General features: G+C 39.3%; 1 protein-coding gene across 1 annotated transcript in view; it reads left to right on the top strand.

Annotated features, from left to right (window-relative positions):
• Window positions 1-23,038, top strand: part of ADGRV1 (adhesion G protein-coupled receptor V1) — a 527,902-nt gene that overhangs the window by 502,096 nt on the left and 2,768 nt on the right. The window contains exons 89-90 of the mRNA XM_059416383.1: window positions 11,081-11,272; window positions 14,538-14,715. Of these exons, the coding sequence (XP_059272366.1) occupies window positions 11,081-11,272; window positions 14,538-14,715 (370 nt within the window). The remainder of the gene's footprint in view (window positions 1-11,080; window positions 11,273-14,537; window positions 14,716-23,038) is intronic.

Consider the following 23,038-nt stretch of genomic DNA (forward strand, 5'->3'; position numbering starts at 1 on the left):
AGGCATCTTAAAGGATGTTGACAGGAACTATGGTTAAATGTACTAGCAGAGGTGAGAATGGTTTTTGCATTTACAAATATTGGGGGAAAATAGGAGAATAATATTTTGTGACATGTGAAAATTGTATGAAATTGAAATTTCAGGATAGTTCAACAAAGACCATTGTGTTCTTCTAAGTCTAAAATATTTACGATGTGACTCTTTTCAGAAAAAGTTTGCTGACCCTTGGTTTAGAAGATTAGTGCCCAATGTATTAAAACAACAAATTCAAAACTCTGGTTTGTCCTCATCCTTTTAAAAAACAAGGTGGTTGTGTTACCTGGGTGGCTCAATCAGTTAAGTGTCTGCCTTCAGCTCAAGTTGTGATCTCAGGGTCCTGGGATCGAGCCCCGCATTGGGCTCCCTGCTCAGCAAGGAGATTGCTTCTCCCTCTCTTTGCTCATGCTCTCTCTGTGTGTCTCTCCAGTAAATAAATAAAATCTTTGAAAAAAAATGTTTATACACCTATGAAACCACAATAATTTCCATCACCCCAAAAGATTCTCAGACTCCCCTGTAGAACATCTCTCCCTCTGCTCCCAGAACTGGGCAACCACTGGTCTGTTTTATTGTCTCTGTATATGAATTTGTGTGTTCTAGAATTTTGTGTCAATAGGTTCATACAGTAAGTGCTCTTTTGTGTCTGGTGTTTCTTATCCAACATATTGGTTTTGGGATTCAGCGATGTTATGTAGATCAGTAGTTTGGTTCTTTTTGTCTTATGGGGTTTTTTCCAGCTTTTTTGAGATATAATTGACAGATAAAATGTAAGATATTGCAAACGTGTAGCATGGTGATTTGATACACATATCCACATCAGCAGTGGGCCAGTTTGTCTCATGGCCATAGTTTGCTGGACACCTTGTAAACTTTTTACTGTTAGACAAAACTAAAAGCAAACTTTCGAATAATCTTTTCTGGATGGAAAAACTAACCAGAGAACATGAAGACAATTTAACCATTTTGTAACTGTTGTCGTTACTACTATTATTAATACTAGTTCAGTGTGCAAATTTTGGGTACTTCCAGTGCCTGTGGCAGAGGCTTCTCAGAATAAACCAAACATGGTTTCAAATTATGTTTTTAAGAAGTACTTAAGATATAACAAGATTTAAGTAAATAATCATGGTACAGTTTGGTATTTTTATTATTTTAATTTAAAAAATATGTTTCACATTCGAAGCTTATTCCAACTTGATTCTCTTCACCATTTCTTATTAAAACCAGAAAAAAATATTCTCGGATTCCAAACCTCTCCTACTTAGTTCCATCTCACTGCTGTTATGACCACCTCCACCCTTTTCTGTCCCTCAATTCTACCACCTAATTCAATTTATACTTCAGAAATTTTTCTAATCTAGGGGGTCTCAAAGCAGGGGTTGGTGAGGTCAGGGATTTATGTTCTTATAACATTAAAAAAATACATATACACAATGTAATTTTCAGTTCCTTCTGTCTTGGCTACTGATAATTAATATCATGACTGATTAGTGTTCCATGCTTGGAAGCATGATGAAAAATGAGAGTCTCAGAGATGAACCTTTCTCTGTAGACTTCTACAGAATATTCAAGAGAGAAGACTAAAGAAACAGGGGTCATATCTGGAGATGAGACTGCTGACTCATGACCTAATAATTGTTGTTTGTTTCAAGAATATTTATCACAAAGAAGACTGACCAAATGTTTCTTGTGTCCATAAGTGACATGCCGGAAAACATGCCCTTAAATTGCAATAGAAATTTTGTATGAAAAAAAAAAATCTTCTCTATATTCAGATATGGATGAGAAAAAACAAAATTGTTATTTCTAGTGATTACAAAATTTAGAACAAACATCTTTCTAAGCCCAAATCTTAAAAGTAAAGGCCTCCTAGCCCATTATTTTAGTCCTAGATGTGTGTGAAGTCAGCACCCTAAGCCAACGAAACTCTATTGACTCTAGTAATTCTGAATAGTGACCCTTAAAATAGTAAGAAATTTTAGAAGAACTTGACATAACCATGGTGAACACTATGTAGTTGCCTATCCTAGCCAAATAATTTGTAAAAAAAAAAAAAAAAAAAGAGAAAAGAAAAGAAAATTCGGGCAATAAATAGATTTCTAACTATTTCAATTGTGCTGACTAACCAACAGCCATCAAGATAAACTCTCTTGTTTCCTCTCTCTGGTATATTTAATATAAACATTAGTTTGTGGATTCTTATTATAAATAAGAACATCAGGGGTGCCTGGGTGGCTCAGTGGGTTAAAGCCTCTGACTTCGGCTCAGGTCATAGACTCAGGGTCCTGGGATCGAGCCCCACATCAGGCTCTCTGCTCAGAGGGGAGCCTGCTTCCTCCTCTCTCCCTGCCTGCCTCTCTGACTCCTTGTAATCTCTGTCTATCAAATAAATAAATAAAATCTTTTAAAGTAAATAAATAAATAAGAACATCAACAAAAGCAACTAAAACTGAAAGCTAAGAAGAGTTAAGAAGCAAAGAATGATAAAATTCCTACTTACCTCACACCTGAAGAGAATGTGCAAATGCACAAACACTGGATTTACCTTTTCAGTTTTGTCATTGGCATGAGATCCATCCTCTTTGCTGCTAAGTCATTGGTGATACAAAACAGCAGTAGGTCAGCAGCCCAAGAGCATGCGAAGCCAGAAACAAGAGATCATGGAGACTTCTCAGGGTTGTCTGCCAAGGGAAGAGTAAAAGCAGAAACCTGTGAAACTCTTTTGAGAAGGAGCCACAAGAAGTGGAAGCAGCAGTACATAAACCCACCTCCAGCAGAGAAGCCAGATGACAGCCGGGAAGTCACCTGAGGGGTCAACACCAAACAAGCCTACCACCAGAGGGGCACCAACCAAGAAAAACGGAGACCAGCCAGAAGTGGATGCTTGGTTCTCCCATGAGAGAGTCTTGGCAGTGGAACATGTGAAATGGAAAGACCAAACCAAAACAAAATTTTATTGAGCAACTACTAGACTACCTAACTATGGTGACAGAAATAGAGGGCTAAAAGCAACACATGCCTCAGACCCACATCTGTCCCTAACCCCCATTCAACTCTCTCCCACTGTTGAAATGTAAAAACCTTAATCTCATATTTCACAAACATTTCTTCAGCTCCTCTTGTGTGCCGGGGTCCACGTTACAAATTTAAAAGTAAAACAGTGAACTGGACATGGTTTCTTGCTTTCTAGGACGGTACAGCATAATGGTACAGCATAAAAAAGATAGCCTTTTTTAATTCCAAATTTGTGATTTTTTTGAGCTGAAAAAGAAATGGAATTTTTAATGAAGACTTCATTTCTCTATTTCCCTTATCCTCCAGTGTTTTGTGCACTTTCTTTTTTTTTTTTTTTTTTTAAAGATCTTATTTATTTGATAGACAGACATCACAAGTAGGCAGAGAGGCAGACAGAGGGGGAGGGGGAAGCAGGCTCCCTGCTGAGCAGAGAGCTGGATGAGGGCTGATCCCTGGACCCTGAGATCATGACCTGAGCCTAACGAAGGCAGAGGCTTTAACACACTGAGCCACCCAGGTGCCCTGGTTTTGTGCACTTTCTTAGACTATATGAAAGATAGGTGGGTTTTTTTTGGGCTGTTTGTATTATTCCATTGCCTATTAGCTGCTTTTTATAACAGAATTAACATGTATCTGGAAATTTTGAAATTGTGCATTTTCCCTATGGCTCCAAAAATATTATCCCTATTATTTTAATATATTTTTGTTTCAAAGTTTTAAAAATATGGAAAAGAAACGAAAATAAGTGGTCCATATGTCCATGTTCCCATGTTCCCATAATCCATAGTTATTTAATATATAGACAAATTTGCTTATAATTCATTGAAAATCACTACTTGGAAAAAAAGATAAATATTTATTATAAAGAATTGAAACAAAGAATAAAAGTATAAAGATTAAAAAAAATTTTTTTTAAGTAATCTCTACACCCAGTGTGGGTCTCAAACTCATGACCCCAAGTGCAAGAGTCACATGTTCTACTGACTGAGCCAGCCACGCACCTCAAGGTTAAAAACTTTTAAAATCATTTCATACTTCACCTATAAATAATTCTCATTAATGTTAGGGGACCATAATGGAAACAGTGAAGGCCAGGAATTTTCCAAATTCAACAGCAAAAATCACAGATCCAAAAAGCTTAGAGAACGCTCGTCAAAGAAAATTATACCTATGTATATCATAGTGAGACTCTTGAAAATCTGAATAGAAAATCATGGGGTCACCATGGGGGAGTGAAGGGAACATTGCATACACAAAAATAATGGTAAAAAAATTAATAATATTCTCATCAGAAATTCTAGAAACCAGAAAACAATATAGTGATATCTTGGGGCACCTGGCTGGCTCAGAAGAGCATGTGACTGTTTATCTAGGTGTTGTGAGTTTCAACACATGTGTGTGTAGAGATTACTTAAAAATAAAATCTTAAAAAAAAAAAAAAAAGACAATGTAATATCTTTAAAGTCCCCAAAAAAACAAACAGAAAATTTGTTAACCTAGAATTCTATCTCTGGTGAAAATATCTTTCTAAAATGAAGATGGAATAAAGACATTTTCAAGCAGATGAAAGTTGAAAGAATTTATTTCTAACAAATCTGAACTATAAGAAATGCTAAAAAGAAGTTCTGCAGGCTGAAGGGAAAGGGGAGTGACATGAGAAAAATCCACTCTGTAGAAAGGAATCAAGAGGACCAGAAAGAGCAGAAAGAGCAAATAAAGCATTAAATAAAAACGATCATTTTTAAAATCACTCCTATTATATACATATCTGTATCATTACATTTTTTTAGATCATGATCCTAGAGTCCCAGGATTGAGTCCCGCTTCAGGCTTCCTACTCGGTGGGGAGTCTGCTCCTCCTGCTGACCTCTCTCATGTTCTCTCTCTCTCTCTCAAATAAATAAATAAATCTATCTTTAAAAAAATACTAAAAATAATATTAAGCAAACAGTATTCTAGATACCTTTCTAGGCAAACTAAATATTGGATGTCTAGTGCCAAATAAATATTAAATATGTGACCATATTAGAGTTGTTACAATGTACAAAACCTAATTTCAATTTACTTGAATTTGTCACAAGAAAAACTAAAATCGAAGAGAAATAATTTTTGAATTTCAAAAAATTATTCTACACCGCATAAGATATTCTGAGGGCACCTGGCTGGCTCAGTTGGAAGAGCATATGACTCTTAATTTAGCGTTTGTGAGTTCAAGCCCTGCATTGGGCATAGAGTGTACTTAAAAAAAAAAGAGAGAGAAGAAAAGATACTATAAATATATGATAAATACATTAAAAGATTAGAATCACTGTTTTTATAACATATTTTAATTTTATAATATTAATTGTATGCTATAAAAGATGGTAGAATCATCAATACTCCGATCTCCCATCTCCTCTCTGCCTAACTTAGGAATTTTTTTAGTTGGTATTGTGCTTTTTGAGTTGTCTAGACTTAACCATTTCATTTGACCCTCTGTAATTCTCATAATTTTTTTCAAAATGGTTTTGTATCTAAATGCATAGATACATAGGTGCCTCCTTAGCACAGTAGGCAGCGTGTCAGTATCATAAATGCATAGATACGGTCTTTTTACATGATTCTTTTGCCATCTTTGTATTGAATTCTGTTTTTTCCTCATATGGGCAATTTCTCTCTATATTGGTCATATTTTATTGTTATGTATTTTGGGTTTCCCCTATCAAAGAAGATACATGGATGTTGCATTGCCTGCATTTTTTTTAATGTTTGATAATATGAAATGCTATAATGGCTGGGTATGATATTCTTGGCTATTTTCCTCAGAACTTAATAAATATTACTCCATTGTCTTTTAACACTAATAGTCAAGGTAAAAAAGTCTGAAGCCAGATGAAAATTTACCACTTATTAAGAGATTGGCTTTTCTTTTCTACTTGAATATTTTAAAGTTTAAAACTTAGTAAGGCTACAATTTGGTATTAAGGAATCTATATCAAAATTTCCCCAGTAACATGGTATTATACTTTCAAACTGCAGATTCAGTTGTGTCTTTTTCTTTTTCAGGAAACGTTTCTTGTATTAACATTATGGATTTTTTATACATCTTCAATTACATTCATCAGATTCCTTATTTTAAGGATAGTGATAAATAATTCTTGAGTATTTTTTTAACCTGTCATCTTCTTTAATTCCTTTAATCTCTGTGGTTTTCATATTAAATTCACTGGAACTTTATATTATCAAGATCTCTTATTTTCAAATTCTCTGACTCATGATATGCCTCATCCATAGTTAGTTCCAGCTACCGACAGGACACTGGCTCAACTTTTGTGGCATGAAGTGAGATGTGTGTGCAGTGTCTGTTAATACCAATTTCTCATTGCCTATAGGACTCTAGCCTTTTATTCCTCAAATGTGTAAGTGCTGGCCCCAGCATACACTTTACATTTTAGTATCTAGACTGATTTAATTTTTTGTGTTTTAATGGCAGGCTAGGCATTATCACCTCCATATTTTTATCCTGTATGATTGGCCAAAACTCTTCTGCTATTATGACCACCTCCACCCTTCTCTGTCCCTCAATCCTACCACCCAATTCAATTTATACTTCTGAAATTTTCCTAATCTAGGGAGTCTCAGGACTGCTGAGCGCCATTTTGGGGGTGTGTGCGCTAATGCTCCCTGATGGAGGACGCAGTGTGAAGTCCGTCACACAAGCCCCCATTTGCTATGAGTGCAGGATAACATTCAGAACATGGAAAAAATATGTAGTGAGCTAGCGTTTCACGTTAATTAGAGACAAATGTAAAATTAAAGGAATGGGCCCAAGTAGCTGTTAAATGGGTCCATTGAATGCATTTGATATTTGAACCATGTTTTTGTAACCCGAAAGAATCACAGGATGGAGAGGTAGAGACAAAGAGGATTGCATGCAGTTATAGTTGGAATACCTGGATTCTGCCCTCTTCTGAGAGCCTTTTACAAGTCCTAAGAAGATTAACTGGTCCTGTTTGAAGGCTGTATCACGGTCCTCAGAGAGAGACAGACACTCTCAGATCAAAGATGAGTTCTCCAAATCAGTGTGAAACCCCAAGACTTCACTTCCTCCAGGGGCAGACAGCTTAATCAGCTTTGCATTTCACCCAGCTCTCCTCTGTCACCTCTTCTCTGTCAAATCTGTCAAATGACAGTGCTGATTCTTTCCCACTTCACATGAAACTGATAGAAACTATTGAGGGCTGCCTGGGTAGTTTAGTCCGTCAAGCAACTGACAAGTGATTTTGGCTCAGGTCAGAATCTCAGGGTCCTGAGATCTGCACTATAGCTCAGTAAGGAATTTGCACTATAGCTGCACTATAGCTCAGTAAGGAATTTGCTTGAGATTCTTTTTTTTTAAAGATTTTATTTATTTATTTGATAGACAGAGATCATAAGTAGGCAGAGAGAGAGAGAGAGTAGAGGAAGCAAGCTCCCCATGGAGCAGAGAGCCCAACGCAGGCCTCGATCCCAGGACCCTGGAATCACAACCCGAGCCAAAGGCTGAGGCTTTAATCCACTGAGCCACCCAGGCGCCCCTTTGCTTGAGGTTCTTTCCCTCTGCTCCTCTTCCCACTCACGCACACATGCACTCGTGCTCTCTCTCTCTAATAAATAAATAAATCTTTTAAAAAATTATTGAGATAAACAGCTAAAATCTCCTATACTTACTTTGCTTTTGATGATGTTAAGAGCATTTATTAACTGCTTTAGACATTGTGATCTCATTTATGTCTTACTGAATGTTTGCTAACAAGTTAAAATTCCTGAATAAAAAGAAAATTAAAAATTGGCCATAGTGGGTATGGTTCACTCCAGATATAATCTATCCAAGGACTTTGAAAGCATTTTTTATCTTTGTAGTAGGAGATCCAACAAAATAATCAAAACAGCAGTGCACAGAAAAAATTTCCTTCAGGCAGCCTTCCCTAAGAAGGAATAGGAACAACAGGTAGATTATATAGGTCCTGCTTCTAAAAGTTAACCCATTGTTTTATAAGAGATTGTTGTCTTCATGAACAGCTTGAGAGTAGGAATCAGATGTTTTCTCTTTGCATCTCAGTGTTGGCCATGCTCAGAGTGGGTGGTCAGCTTATTGGATTGAACACTTGAGACTCCAGATTCTCTCTTAAATTGTTTTACAGACCAGCATACAGGGGAAAGCCTGAGATTTAACATGCAGTGTTTGGAAAAGGAACTTGTTTTTATTCTGAGGTCAGAAATCTGCACAGCTGAGTACTTTGGATAATGAAGGTCTTTTCTATATTTGCCCAGCCTGGGCTGGACACGGGCAAATGTCACATAATCTGCATTTAAACATTCTTTTCTTTCCCATTTTAACAATGTTTATGTTTCCTGGGGTACCTCTGAAAGATTCCAAGTTATTTACTGTATATGTAAATATTCTTTTAAGAAAAAAAAAACAAAAACCACATGTAGTTTTCACATGCAAGTTATTTTCATCAGGCAGTTCCTTTCCTGCAGCACAAAAGGCTAGATATAAAAACAAACAAGAGAGAATGTGCTGTTTTAACAAATGGGTCCTTAGAGATGGATTTTAAAGCATGGTTTTTGTTTTCTGATCTAGCTTTTACCGTATCACTTTGTAACACTTAGAGAAATCCTGAAATAAATCAGTGACATTCTCACAGTTTTAAGGCTGACAGTTTAATTTTTTTCCTGTTTTGTCTATTGCTGTGGCCAAAGTAATTAGGTCATACCCATGTGAAAAATTACTCGTACAAGAAAAATTTTGGATGTGTATGTGTGTTTTCAGGAAGATTTGTTTCTGCTAATGTTCACATCATCCTTTGCATGTGAAACTAATTCACTTACCCTACATAATCTAAAATATTAATGTTGAGTGTAAAAAAAAAAATCCTAATTCGAAAGGAAACAAATGTTTCTATTACTTATTTTATATCATGGTTAAAATAATTATATTTAAAAATATTTTTAGCAGATTGGGCGCCTGGGTGGCTCAGTGGGTTAAGCCGCTGCCTTCGGCTCAGGTTGTGATCTCCGGGTCCTGGGATCGAGTCCCACATTGGGTTCTCTGCTCAGCAAGGAGCCTGCTTCCCTCTCTCTCTCTCTCTCTCTCAGCCTGCCCCTCTGCCTGTTTGTGATCTCTGCCTGTCAAATAAATAAATAAAATCTTTAATATATATATATATATATATATATTTTTAGCAGATAAACCACTGATTTTAAAACATATTTGTTAGTTGTATAGATTGGATGCCAACTCTGGAAGAAGGGGTCATTCTAACAAAAAGGGAAGAACGACCTAATTTATGGCAGTAATCTAGAAATGGCAACAGCGCTCACATATTAGCATGCCTATCTTGCAGACTGTTCTTTAATTTTACATTAAAACTTTGTTGTAATTCTTACGCCTTGAATATTTTCTAGTAGGTTTTTGCTATTTATACCAGCAGATAAAAGTTTTGAGTCCACAAGCATATTATTTGCTTTATTGCTTCCGTACTCTGAGAAATATGATGAACCGTGGGAGAATACAAACGTCACCAAATGAAGATACTTATTTGTGTCTTATGAAAAATGTTAACATTAACTCCTTTTCCTCTTTAATAAACTGAATGCTTGCTTTCATTTTTGTAGATTAATTTAAGAATTTAATAACTAGGGGCGCCTGGGTGGCTCAGTTGTTAAGCATCTGCCTTCCAACTCAGGTCATGATCCCAGGGTCCTGGGATTGAGCCCAACATTGGGCTGCCTGCTCAGCAGGAAGCCTATTTCTCCCTCTCCCACTCCCCCTGCTTGTGTTCCCTCTCTCGCTGTGTCTCTCCCTGTCAAATAAATAAATAAAATCTTTTTTAGAAAAAGAATTTTAATAACTAAGGAGATTTTTACTTGCTTCCAAAACTTAAACACCAGGATTAACAGATACAAAAGCCACAATTTAATGTAATTTATTGGGTGAGTATAAAGGTCAAAATTACCAAGCCTTATAGAAGCACCATTAGAAGTAGACAGTAGAACCCTTGTAGAAATCATGAAGGACAGCCAGTGTAGGGAATGTCTGCAACACAAATACAAAATTTGAGTTGCTCTCTGACGGAAGCAGAGCAATTGTCAGAGTTTGACGGGATTGTGAAAGAATTTAAAGGGCCAGCAGATCTTTAAGAATGCACAAGACAGCTTTGTTGTCTTCCTGTAACATTGACTGAGAGGCAAGGCAGGCTAAATATTAAGCAATCCACAGAATTACCCCTGAGTCTCTCCCCAGTGATTGTATTTTCAAATAAAATAGTTAGTGAGCCAGATAAACAAAATCAGAAGGCTCAACTAGTGCTGCCCTTCTGGAAATCTACAAGGTGGTTGGAGCATTAGTACCTCACTTCAACCATTTTGCTATAAAAAAAATAAAAATAAGTGAGATCAATGGGAAAAGAGTAGTTTTTTGGAAGGCAAGAAGTTTGCTTTCTAAAAAGGTACACAGCTAATCAGATATACTTCTGAAGTTCTGTTTTCATGTATTAGTAGGGCTAGATTTCAAAGTCATTTGGATTTTAATCAGAAAAAAATGATTTTGGGGGCGCCTGGGTGGCTCAGTGGGTTTAAGCCTCTGTTTCCGGCTCAAGTCATGATCTCAGGTTCCTGGGATCGAGCCCCGCCCCGCATCAGGCTCTCTGCTCAGCAGGGAGCCTACTTTCCCCTTCTCTCTCTGCCTGCCTCTCTGCCTATTTTGTGATCGCTCTCTCTCTGAGTCAAATAAATAAATAAGATCCTTTAAAAGAAAAGAAAAGAAAAAAAATGACATTTTAGTCAGAGGGCCGTTTTCCTAAATAACTTTGAATAACTTTTTTGTGACGTTCAGAAATTCACAGGGGTCTCAAGCTGGACTTGTAACTTGTTCTGTAATTCCCTGCTTCGGGTGGAATTTGGAGACAGCTTATAGAAAATAGTCTTTGCTTAGAACCACGTTTATTTTTCAGCTGCGGTAGCCGGACTTCCTTTAACAAGCTAGTGTTATTTTCTCTTGCAGGGACTTTATGTTTTTGTGGTTTATTTCATTCTGCACAACCAGACGTGTTGTCCCATGAAGGCCAGCTACACAGTGGAAATGAATGGACAGCCAGGACCCAGCACAGCCTTCTTCACACCAGGGAGTGGCATGCCTCCTGCTGGAGGGGAAATCAGCAAGTCCACCCAGAATCTTATCAGTGCTATGGAGGAGGTACCTGCCCCGCCCTTGCCCTTGCCCTTGCTCTTGCACTTGCTGACGCTCTCCCCTCCCTCCTCCCCAGAGCTCTTCCTCCCCACCCTCCCTTCCCCGCCACACTGAAGAGTGAAAGTTAAAAGGTACTATATGACTTTTACAGCCTCTGATCTGTGGTATTTGATTGGCTTACTGTGGTATCGTGCCTGTTAGCTAATTCTTTTTCTTCCCTGTCCTGTGAGCTGTTCTAACCAGCGGTTGGTACTAGGAAGTCAGTGCAAAATTTGTCACCGCATTCTTCAGAATCTCCCAAATTTAACAGGGCAGTGACTGAATCGGCTTCGGAAATGGTTTTTTTTTTGTTTTTTAATACTGTGTTCTTCCTCAGCTCTCTTTCTTCACCTATCCCAACTCATTACCTCGATCCCAACAAAAGCTCAGGTTATAACTCTTTTTGATTTAAATACCCGAAAATATTTTAGGACAGAAGCTCAGAAGAGGGCTTCAGCAGCACTACTAGAAAATCTATCTAGGATGTCCTCTGTGAGATCCACCTCCCATTGTCCTCTGCATCTGTCCCCCTTGTTTTGCTTTCCTGTGTCTAAATCACAGTGTCACCAACCTCTCGGTAATGCTACCTATAGCACTGGGACCACCGCTCAGATTTTTAAAACTACCTAAAGACATTTGTCCAGGCATAGATGGTATGCAGGTCCCTGACAAGTTCTGTAGTGCCCGAGGTGTGCCTGCATACCATTCCTTATGTAGTTCGTAGTGCCCTCTCTATTAAAGAGCCACTGGGAGGGATGCCAGGGTAGCTCAGTCCGTTAAGCTTCCGACTCTTGATTTCCACTCAGGTGGTGATCTCGGGGTTGTAACATCCAGCCCTGCATAGGGCTCCCCGCTGAGCATGGAGCCTGCTTAAGTTTCTATCTCTCCCTTTGCCTCCACCCTCCAAAACAATAAGAAATAAAAAAAAATAATAAAGAACCAAGGGCAACAGTATTTGTGTTTGCCTCCTGAAAAATGGCAGGAAATCAAATAGCATCTGCCTAAGAAGGTAATGGTTCATAGATAGGTAAGTAAGTAAATAGGTAGGTAGAGAGATAATCTACCTACTCAGTGATATTTTTTTGTCCTCCATGTTAATGTGGAAAGGAATTTTATTCATGTCAGGTTAAAATTAAGGTAAGAAAGTGATCACAAGTACAATATTTAAGAATTATAAGAATTTCAGGACCCCTAAATATTTAGAAATCTAATACCATTTCTATATCTTCTAAATTCTTTTTTTTTTTTAAAGATTTTTATTTATTTATTTGACAGACAGAGATCACAAGTAGGCAGAGAGGCAGGCAGAGAGAGAGAGAGAGAGAGAGAGAGAGAGAGAAGAGGAAGCAGGCTCTCCACGGAGCAGACAGCCCGATGCGGGGCTCGATCCCAGGACCCCGGGATCATGACCCGAGCTGAAGGCAGAGGCTTTAACCCACTGAGCCACCCAGGCACCCCTCTCTATCTTCTAAATTCTTAAAACAGAATTATTTTCTCATCCTAGTTGATACCAATAGAAATGGCTATTTTTAAAACTAGCAATTCAGGAGTGAATCTTAAAAAAAAAAAAATTTTTTTTGTCTTGATTATTTACCCAGTCTAGCATCTGTCTAGATCTGAGCTATATGACAGCCATTAGCTATGTGTGGTTGTTTAAATTCAAACGAAGTAAGATTTTAAAACATCTGAAATTCAGTTGATCACTCACCCTGGCCACATTCAGGTGCTCAATAGCTATTTGTGATCGGTAGCTGCCATAATGGAGAACATGGATATAAAATATGTTTCACCACAGGAAGCTGTGTTGGGCAGTACTGGTCTAGATGTTCCACTTCTTAATGAAATATTTTAAGGTTTACTCTTCTCTCAGTTGATTGCTACAGTCCTCAGGTCACTTTTCTCAATATAAGGCATCGCTGCAGTCTCTCAGAAAACCTTAATGTTAGGAGGGAACAGCTGTGACAGTTTAATTCCTGGGCCTGAGCCACTACTTGAATGATCCTGGTGGGGGGCGGAGGGGGTTGCACAATGGCATACCCTTAAGTGTGCTCTGCATTCCTCAGAGGCTTGGAATTGGCCTTGATCCAGCTGTCTGTAGATGAGGGACTGTCAGAGACATGCTAGGAAGCCCTGCGGAGGAGGGAAGGCATGAGGAAAGGAGAGGGATTAAGGGACTGGTTATCAGTGGCCCAGAGGGACGTGAATATATTTAATCGTTTCGAGTTAGAACTGTCTTTTTTAGGGGCGCCTGGGTGGCTCAGCCGTTGGCGCGGCTGCCTTCAGCTAGGGTCATGATCCCAGGGTCCTGGGATCGAGCCCTGCATCACGCTCCCTGGGCGGGATGCCTGCTTCTCCCTCTCCCACTCTCCCTGCTTGTGTTCCCCCTCTCTGTGTCTCTCTCTGTCAAATAAATAAAATCTCAAAAAAAAAAAAAAAGAATTATCTTTTTAATCATTTAATCCAATGATTATGTGGATCTTTATATGATAACTGGAAGTTTTACTCCCCTTTCCCTATTTTGTCCACCTCCCAATTTCCCTCCACTCTGGTTCTTAAATTCTTAACAGTTTTCTCTGCATACATCCTACAAAAAACTAAAACGTGTTGTTTGGGTTCAAAAAATAATTTTCTTGCCCCGCATCGGGCTCCCTGCTTGGTGGGAAGCCTGCTTCTCCCTCTTCCACTCCCTCTGCTTGTGTTCCTTCTCTTCTTGTGTTCCTGCTTGTGCCTTTCTCTGTCAAATAAATACATAAAAACTTAAAAATCGTAATAATATTCTTTCCCCCCACATGAGAGCATAGAAATCTACAAGTAATTCTTATAGAGAAATTGTTTAGAATCACCAGACTAGGGGCACCTGGGTGGCTCAGTGGGTTAAGGCCTCTGCTTTTGGCTCAGGTCATGATCCCAGGGTCTTGGGATCAAGCCCCACATCGGGCTCTCTGCTTGGCAGGGAGCCTGCTTCCTCCTCTCTCTCTGCCTGCCTCTCTGCCTGCTTGTGGTCTCTCTCTGTCAAATAAATAAATAAAATCTTTAAAAAAAAAAAAAAAAGAATCACTAGACTAGTTGTCTCTAAGGACCAAAAGTAATATTAAAGGTTTTAATTCTGAACAATTCACCAGTCCCTTCACGTGGTCTCTGTAATGACAATGTGGAGATAAAGTAGATACCAGAGTAAATAGGTGTGTATTGATATTACGCTATCCTTTTCTCCCCATCCTACCTCAAAAAGGTACCACCTGACTGGGAGAGAGCATCCTTCCAACAAGCCAGTCAGGCCAGCCCCGACTTGAAGCCAGGTCCACAGAATGGCGCCACGTTCCCTTCCTCCGGAGGATATGGCCAAGGGTCATTAATAGCCGATGAAGAGTCTCAGGAGTTTGATGACTTGATATTTGCATTAAAAACTGGTATGTATGAATCCACGAACCACATTAGAAGTAGGCACTCTTGTTATGCTGCAGTTTGTATCATCTTCCCATGAAGCTGCAAAAGAAGGATAGTCTGCCTTAGCACATCCTGATTCTCATGACCCATGCCTAATCCCAGCCATACTTTGGGATATTTTGCTCTTGGCACCAAATATAACACAACCTAAAAATAATTTACAATTTTTTCTTAATAAAGAAGCATATTCTGAATGTAAATATCTCTGTCCTAGAATCTTGATGTAACACCAAGATACCACTGAGACAACTTCAGAATTGTAAGACGATCTGGTAGGGATCTCACTCGGAGAGTTTCGCCTCTGACCTGCCAAAGAGACCTGGAGTGTCTCTGAAGCAAAAAATGTCAAAGGTGATATAATGGACCACATGTACTTCTACCATTTTCCAAGCGCCATTATACATCGTATTTTATTGGCTCCTCCTACATGTTCAACCCCACTCAATCTGTGACCCTAGAGGATGGTTGGTTGTTTTGAAATCAAATATGCAGAGTTTTTTTCTTTTCTTTTTTCTTAATTTTTTTTATTAAGTAAATTCAACCCTGCAATGTAGGGCTCAAACTTATAACACTGAGATCAAAAGACGCATGTTCTGCTGTTTGAGCCAGCCCAGGCACTCTGCAGTTTTTTCCTTTTATTTTTTTTCTTCAGAAACATCTCAAACTGCCACTGTTATAAAACATTCAGTGACCTTTTCATTTCTAGATGTACAAGCAAGCAAGAAGATACATTCATACTCTGATAACCTATTAAGATAATTATTCAAAATGCTTTTTACTAAATATCCCAGTATTAAGAATAGTGCTTGGCACTTGGCAAAACTTTGGTAGATACTGTTGGAAAATGAATGAATGGATGGATGGATGGATGGATGGATGGATGGATGAAAAATTGAACTTAGAGTTTGCTTGGAGGAATGGACATTCAAACAAACATAACATAAGGAAGGGTAAGTAAGTAGTGAAAAGAGTTATTAATTATTGAAGAGATCAAGAGAATTTTTTGAACTCTCTCAGTTGATTTGTGAAAAATATGTGGTTTTAGATAGGTAAAGAGTAGAGCAAAGGGACTGCAGTCTGAGGGAGAAGAATCAGCGAAGCCCGGGGCTTACAGGTGCATGGCTTACAGGTACCTGGGGAGAAGGCACACTGCAGTGTGGCTAGGGCAGATGGGGAGTGTGAGCCAGGTAGCCGGAGAAGAGCCTGCAAGGTACTTTACCTGCATGGTTAATGATTTACTGTAGTTCCCCAACTGGGTTTCAGTGAGCAACCTCCTTGAGATATTTATAGTCATCTTCAATGGGAGGATCCTCTGAGTATATTTGGGAAACTGCAAAGATTCACAATTCACATTAGCATTTAGCAGCTCTAAAAAGTCCTAGAGTAAAGAAACCCACTTCACTTAATTTAACCTGGTGTTTCCGGAACACATTTAGTAATAGATTCATTTTGTGGGAGCAGAACACTTGCTGGTATTTTACATAACATTAAAATGCTATTCAGAAGCCATGCTAAGGAGTGGGATTTTTATAGAACCTAGTGAGCCATGGAGGTTTTTGAGGAGAGGAATGGCATGTTCCCACTGGTTTTTGAGGCCAAATAACTCTTACAAAAGTATGAGGAATAAATTTAGAAGCAAAACCAGAAAGGCTGGGAGATTATTACAATTGTCCAAGGGAATGAGGTTCAGGCCTCAGATTCGGGGAGCAGAAATAAGAAAAAGAGGATGAACGCAAGAGGAAAGCTGAGGGAGCACTGAGAGGACAGTCAGCAAAAGCTCCTGAGCGGCTGAGGAATTGTATAAAGAGCATTTGTTCGTGCGTGTGTTTCAGGGGGAAACTGATGAGTTCAGATTTAGAAGTATTGGTTGTTAGGCCTGGGTTCTTAAATATTCAGGGTTGAAGGATCTTAGCTGAGGGTTCAGGGTTGGAGGTGTCGGTTTGATGTGCATCAGTGCAGAGACTCTATTCGAAGCTGTGGGGTTGGATGAGTTTCATCTTAGGAGAGTGAAGGAGAGAGAGAAGGAAAAAAGGAAAGAGGTGAGGAAGGGAGAGGAGACAGAAGAAGCCCTTCCTCCTCCTCTGAAGAGCCTCCTGGAAGATATCTCCTTTAAAGAGGGAATAGGGTGGCCTGGGTGGCTCAGTTGGTTAAGCGTCCAGCTCTTGATTTCGGCTCAGGTCATGATCTCAGGGTTATGAGATCGAGCCCAGCATTGGGCTCCCGGCTCAGCACGGGGTCTGCTTGAGATTCTTCTCTCTCTCCCTCTGCCCCTTCTTCTGCCTCTCCCTCCCCCCCACCCCATGCTTGCATGCTCGCTTTCTCTAGAAAAAAAATAATTTTTAAAAAAAAAGTGAATAGAAGAGGGCCCCACAGAGGACACTGCAGCATAGTGAGAAAGAAAAAAAGAGAAGTTTCATGAAGGAGGGCATGAGAAACTTCCTCAAATGCTCACTGACATTAGAACTAAAAAGGAATTTTCAGATTGCTAACAATTCTTGGGGAAGATTACATCCCCAGCACTCCAAAGTAGTCAGTTGTTGGTGTTAAGACGCTGGAAACATACAATGAATTCTTGCAGCATAATTAAATTAGATGTGGGTTCTATATATATAACAAGTATTAAATGCATTCAGTTCAGGAATGTATGGAATGACTTACTTATAGATGAGTTTAGCGTTCCTTGGAGCTCACTTAAACTCTTTAGGAAATAAATACTTACAAAGATCGAAATAACAGTCTCTAACATTGGTTCCCTCTATTTTTAGAAAAGGTACTATAATAATCAAGTATCACCCCCAAGTCACTTCATCATAGGATATAATCAAATCAAAGGAGCTGTTCCCATGCCGTTCTGTGTACAGCTGAATTTACAGTCGACACATAGGCCCAGGTCTTTTAACAATTTTTAAGCCCAAATTTCAAAAATCGAGAGATATCCCAGGGCGCCTCACAGTCTCAACAGTAAAGCATGTGATGCTTGATCTCAGGCTCATGAGTTAGAGCCCCACATTGGATGTAGAGGTAACTTAAGAAAAAAAAAATAAAATCTTAAAAAAATTTAGAGATATCCCATAAAAGCCTGAATCTCTTAAAAAAAAAAAAAATCTAGCAACAGAGTACCTAAAATCTAGCACAATCTTAAAATCTCCTTGACTAGAGTTGAGTAATGGCCACCCACAATAGACAGAGCATGAGCTCTTTGATTTGTCCAGTGCTCACCAGACCTGTGTTGCTGGTTTATGCTAACCGAGCTGGCCTCCGTGATTGTCAGGTTTACAAACCTTGATCTATCACAGTTCTGCTTTAATCATTGGCCACTATAAGTCGGGTACTGGGAACAGTGGGTCTTCCAGGTCTTTTCATTTAAACCCTTAAACAAGGGGTGCCTGGGTGGCTCAGTGGGTTGAGCCTCTGCCTTCGGCTCAGGTCATGATCTTAGGGTCCTGGGATCGAGCCCTGTATTGGGCTCTCTGCTCAGCGGGGAGCCTGCTTCGTCATCTCTTTCTGCCTGCCTCTCTGCCTACTTGTGATCTCTCTCTCTGTGTCAAATAAATAAAAATCTTAAAAAAAAAAACAAACCTTAAACAACTTTGAAAAGTTGTAATATATGTAACCCTTTACATATATTTAATAAACATCTAAAGGTTTTCATCATAAGTTGAAATAGTATCAAATAGTATAACTTCTACTATATTATAAATTTTAGTGTTTAAAAATGAAAATTTTACATTATTCTTTTAAACTAATTCAAAGGAGCCTAAATATCATAGAAATTTGCTATACATTATTATTCATTTCATTTTTTAAAGATTTTATTTATTTATTTATTGGGGGTGGTGAAAGAGAGAGCAGGGGAAGGGGCAGAGGGAGAGGGAAAGAGAGAATCTCAAGCAGACTTCGATCTCAGCATGGGCTAGATCCCATGACTTTGAGACCATGACCTGAGCCAAAATCAGGAGTCAGATACCCAACCAACTGAGCCATCCAGGCACCCCATATTCATTTTGTTTTAAAATACATATGGAGCAGGCTTTTCTTCTACAATTGGAAATTTTGTATCATTATCGCTTCTTCTTGAACTTATATTCCCATTCCACTCCATTGCAGAATTTTATCCTAATGTAATATATTTTATGCTTGAAATTCATTTGCTCTTCACTCACTCAAAACAACTTCTCTCAAACAAACCATGTATATAAATGGAAACTTAAAGTTTTCCTGTGACCATAAGACTATATATAAAGTGTTAGAATTTTCTTTTTTGGGGACGTCTGGGTGGCTCAGTTGGTTAAGCAGCTGCCTTCGGCTCAGGTCATGATCCCAGCGTCCTGGGATCGAGTCCCACATCAGGCTCCTTGCTCAGCAGGAGCTTCTCCCTCTGCCTCTGCCTCTGCCTGCCATTCTGTCTGCCTGTGCTCACTCCCTCTCTCTCTCTCTGACAAATAAATAAAATTTTTAAAAAAGAAAAATTTTTTTCTTTTTTTTATTGTTATTACAATTATTATTAGTCTACAATTGAATAAATCAACATTGGTTTTTAAAATATTTAACGTTTTGAGGAGCACTTCGGTGGCTCAGTTTTTTGAGCATCTGACTCTTAATTTCTCCTCAGCCCATGAGATCAAGACCTACATGGGGGTCCACTCTCAGTGGGGAGTCTGCTTGAGATTCTCTCTCTCTCTTTTTCTCCCTCTATTCCCCCTTTCCCTCTGTCTCTCCACCCCCACCCACCATGAGCGTTTTTGCAGGCTCTCTCTAAAATAAATTAATCTTTAAAAAAATAATAAAATAAAATGTAAATGTTTGACTAATTATCAAAAGCTCATCAAAAGAATGCACATTCAGCTGCTTGTCTGGCTCAACTGAAGGAATGACTTGAGTCTTGATCCTGAAGTCATGAGTTCAACCCCCACGCTGGATATAGAGGTGACTTAAACAAATAAATAAACAAAAAAAAGAAAAAGGGCACATAGAAGTTAAAGATCTAGGAATACATTTTCTTAAATCTGTCCTCACACCACCGTGGACCCTTTAAAAAAACCCTCACGTACCACAAGTTAAAGGAATCCCATTGCTTCAGGCGCTTTATAAAAAAGTTCAGAGCTACTGATCTGGAGCATTATGTAGTATTAGATTTATGAAGTGGAATGGTCAGCTCAATGACTAGACTTTTTTTTTTTTTTTAAGATTTTATTTATTTATTTGACAGAGATCACAAGTAGGCAGAGAGGCAGGCAGAGAGAGGGGGGAAGCAGGCTCCCCGCAGAGCAGAGAGCCTGATGCGGGGCTTGATCCCAGGACCCTAGGATCATGACCTGAACCGAAGGCAGAGGCTTTAACCCACTGAACCACCAAGGCACCCCAGTCAATGACTAGACTTTTACGTTGATCAAAAGCTGACAAGACTCTAGAGGATGTCAAGCTTGGAGTATATTGGGCTTAGAAACAGGATCTTCTTCACAGAAGGCTTCTCCCAGAAATACTAATCTGATTCCCTATCTTCCCTAGTCCCTTAGCTTTCTGGTTTTTTACCTCAGGCCAAGGACATGAATGTCATGGTAAACATTTCTTTATTGAAACTTCAAATGATTTATTTTTCAGTCAGAAGAAAATAGAGGACAAATCCTTGAACAGAAATGAAAACATTCAGAATCAAGGCCTAAATACTCAAACTCCTCTAAGAACTCATTAATAAATTTCTCCTTCAGATAGATCACATAAAACCACAATGACTTATTTAACTTAAAAAATTTCTAGAGACCAGTGTGCTAAGCAAAGTTAAATGGGCGTCAAAGTGGAAGAGCCCACTTTGGAATATAGAAAGATTTTTTTTTTTTTCTTCCAAAAAAAGACTGAAGGAGAATGATGGTCGTATCACTATCACATTTGAAAAATCTGTAGAAAATAGGAATGGGCCTTGGGATCAGAGAGCCCTGTGTTGGCATCCTAGTTCTGGAGTCTACTATCTGTGTGATTTTCAGCAAGGGACTCAAAATTTAAGTTTCTTCATTTAGCAAATAAGAGTTATTATAATTAGGGGCGCCTGGCTGGCTCAGTTGATTAAGCCTCTGCCTTCAGCTCAAGTCATGTTCCCAGGGTCCTGGCATCAAGCTCCACATCGGGTTCCCTGCTTCAACTCTGGCAGAGTTGAAGTTCAGTATCTCATTGTATGTATTATTTGTTGGGTTCAGCTTATTGTTATGCTTAAGAACTATTTATTTTTAAAGATTTTATTTATTCGAGAGAGAAAATGATCATGAGCAGGTGCAGGGTTATGGTAGAGGGAGAAGCAGGTTCCCCACTGAGCAGGGAGCCTGGTATGGGACTCCAACCCAGGACCCTGGGATCATGACCTGAGCTGAAGGCAGACACTTAAACAACTGAGGCACTCAGGTGCCCCAACTTAAAAACTATTTTACATGTTCATAATGTATTCTGAAACACCAGTGTTCATTGCACCATGACTAGAAAGTGAAGTAGGAATGGGGGTGGGGGTGTAAGAGCAGGAAAATGAGCCAAGAAGGTTTGCAATGTATTCTACAAAGTTGGAATACTCAAAGCCTATGGGGACAAGGAAGTAACACAATTAGAACAGCCGCCACAAGAGGCAGTATGATCTAGAAGAAAACGCCTTACATTTGGGGTCAGAAGACCAGGATAGGTCAGGATATCTGCATTCTGCAACTTCCCTGCTGGGTGACCTAGCCACTCAGTGAACACATCTGATCCCCAAGCAACCCCTGCATCTGTAAAATAAGACTAATAAACATCCTTTTCCTAACTAAGTGTGTTAAAATGTTGAAGAAAGGAAAGGTACTAGAAGAATATAAAATATCACTTCTAATTCCTTTGCTTTTACCTTTCTATCTATTATATGGAAAAGTAACTATTACCACAGTTACTGGATTTTTCTTGAAATTTTACTTAAAATTTAAGCAGAAAAAAAAATACCTTTCAAAAAAAAATCATGATACTCACTGCAAAACTATTTATTTGTTACAAAGAGCCAAGAGGAGAGTGCGTGGCTCAGTCAGTTAAGTATCTGCCTTGGGCTCAGGTCATGATCCTGGGGTCCTGTTATCAAGCTATGGGTCAGGCTCCTGGCTCAACAGGCAGCCTGCTTCTCCCTCGCCACCACTTATGCTCTCTCACACATTCTCTCTCACTCTTTCTCCAATAAATAAATAAAATCTTTAAAACAACAACAATAGGAGCCTGGGTGGCTCAGTCCATTGAGCATCTGCCTTCAGCTCAGATCATGATCCCGGGATCCTGGGATGGAGTCCCACTCTGGGCTCCCTGTTCAGCCGGAAACTCGCTTTTCCCTCTCCTCCCTGCCTGTGCTGTCACTATCTCTGTCTCTCTCAAAAAAATAAACAAAATCTTTGTAAAAAGATTAAAAAGAAAACAACAACAACAACAAAACCCCAAACAAACAAAAAAACAAAGAGCAAAGAACCTGGGACTATGTTCCCAGTCTGCCGTGTTATTAACATGTATAATATGGGCCCTTTCTGAGTTTCAAAGAGGGATGAAAATTTGAGTAATATGCATTTATTTCAGCTGGGCAGAAACTGAGAAGGAGGAGGAGCTGGGTCATGTAGATGTGGTAATTCCGGGGCAAGCTGTATCTAGTACTTCGTGACATTTCACGGGGCTCTAGGCTACTAAACATGCCGGAGACACCCATTACTTGTAAAGCTGCACCCCATGTTAAACCTTCCAGCCCAGTTCACTCTTGTCCCTCGCTGTCTGCTCAACAGGCTTCCAGTGCAGAACTTCTTTCTAGTGGGCTTTGTCAAGATGGCGGGCAAACACTTCTGTCTTCCTGATGAGATCTGCAGCAGGCAGACACAAAGTCGGTGGGAGCTGATGCGCATTCACTCATTAAGCCCCACTCTGCCCTGATGGTAATCGTGTTGTCTTCCCTGCTTCTCCGTAATTGATCCCATATTGGGCAACTTTGTTACGTAGCCCTTTTGTTCCTTCTCACCTGGATTAAGCTGCTCTCTGCCTCAGGGCCCGCTTACCTTCTTAGAGAGTGGCCAGTGTCTTCCCAATCCACTGAGCTTCTTCCACTTAGTTCTCCTAAGATGTAGTGGCAGACTCAAATGTGACTTTCAGGGGCCAAGCAAATACCATGAGTGATACAGACGGTACTGCCAGATCCATGTTTTGGGTGCCCTTTTTTTTTTTTTTTTTTTTTTTGCCATCTAGAAAATGTAGGCCTAGTGTTGCCCTCCGCTTTTTCAAGAGAAACCAAAAACCTGATTTTTTTTAAATACT

The sequence above is a fragment of the Mustela nigripes genome, chromosome 12, assembly GCF_022355385.1.
Source record: "Mustela nigripes isolate SB6536 chromosome 12, MUSNIG.SB6536, whole genome shotgun sequence".
In the NCBI taxonomy this organism is placed as follows: domain Eukaryota; kingdom Metazoa; phylum Chordata; class Mammalia; order Carnivora; family Mustelidae; genus Mustela; species Mustela nigripes.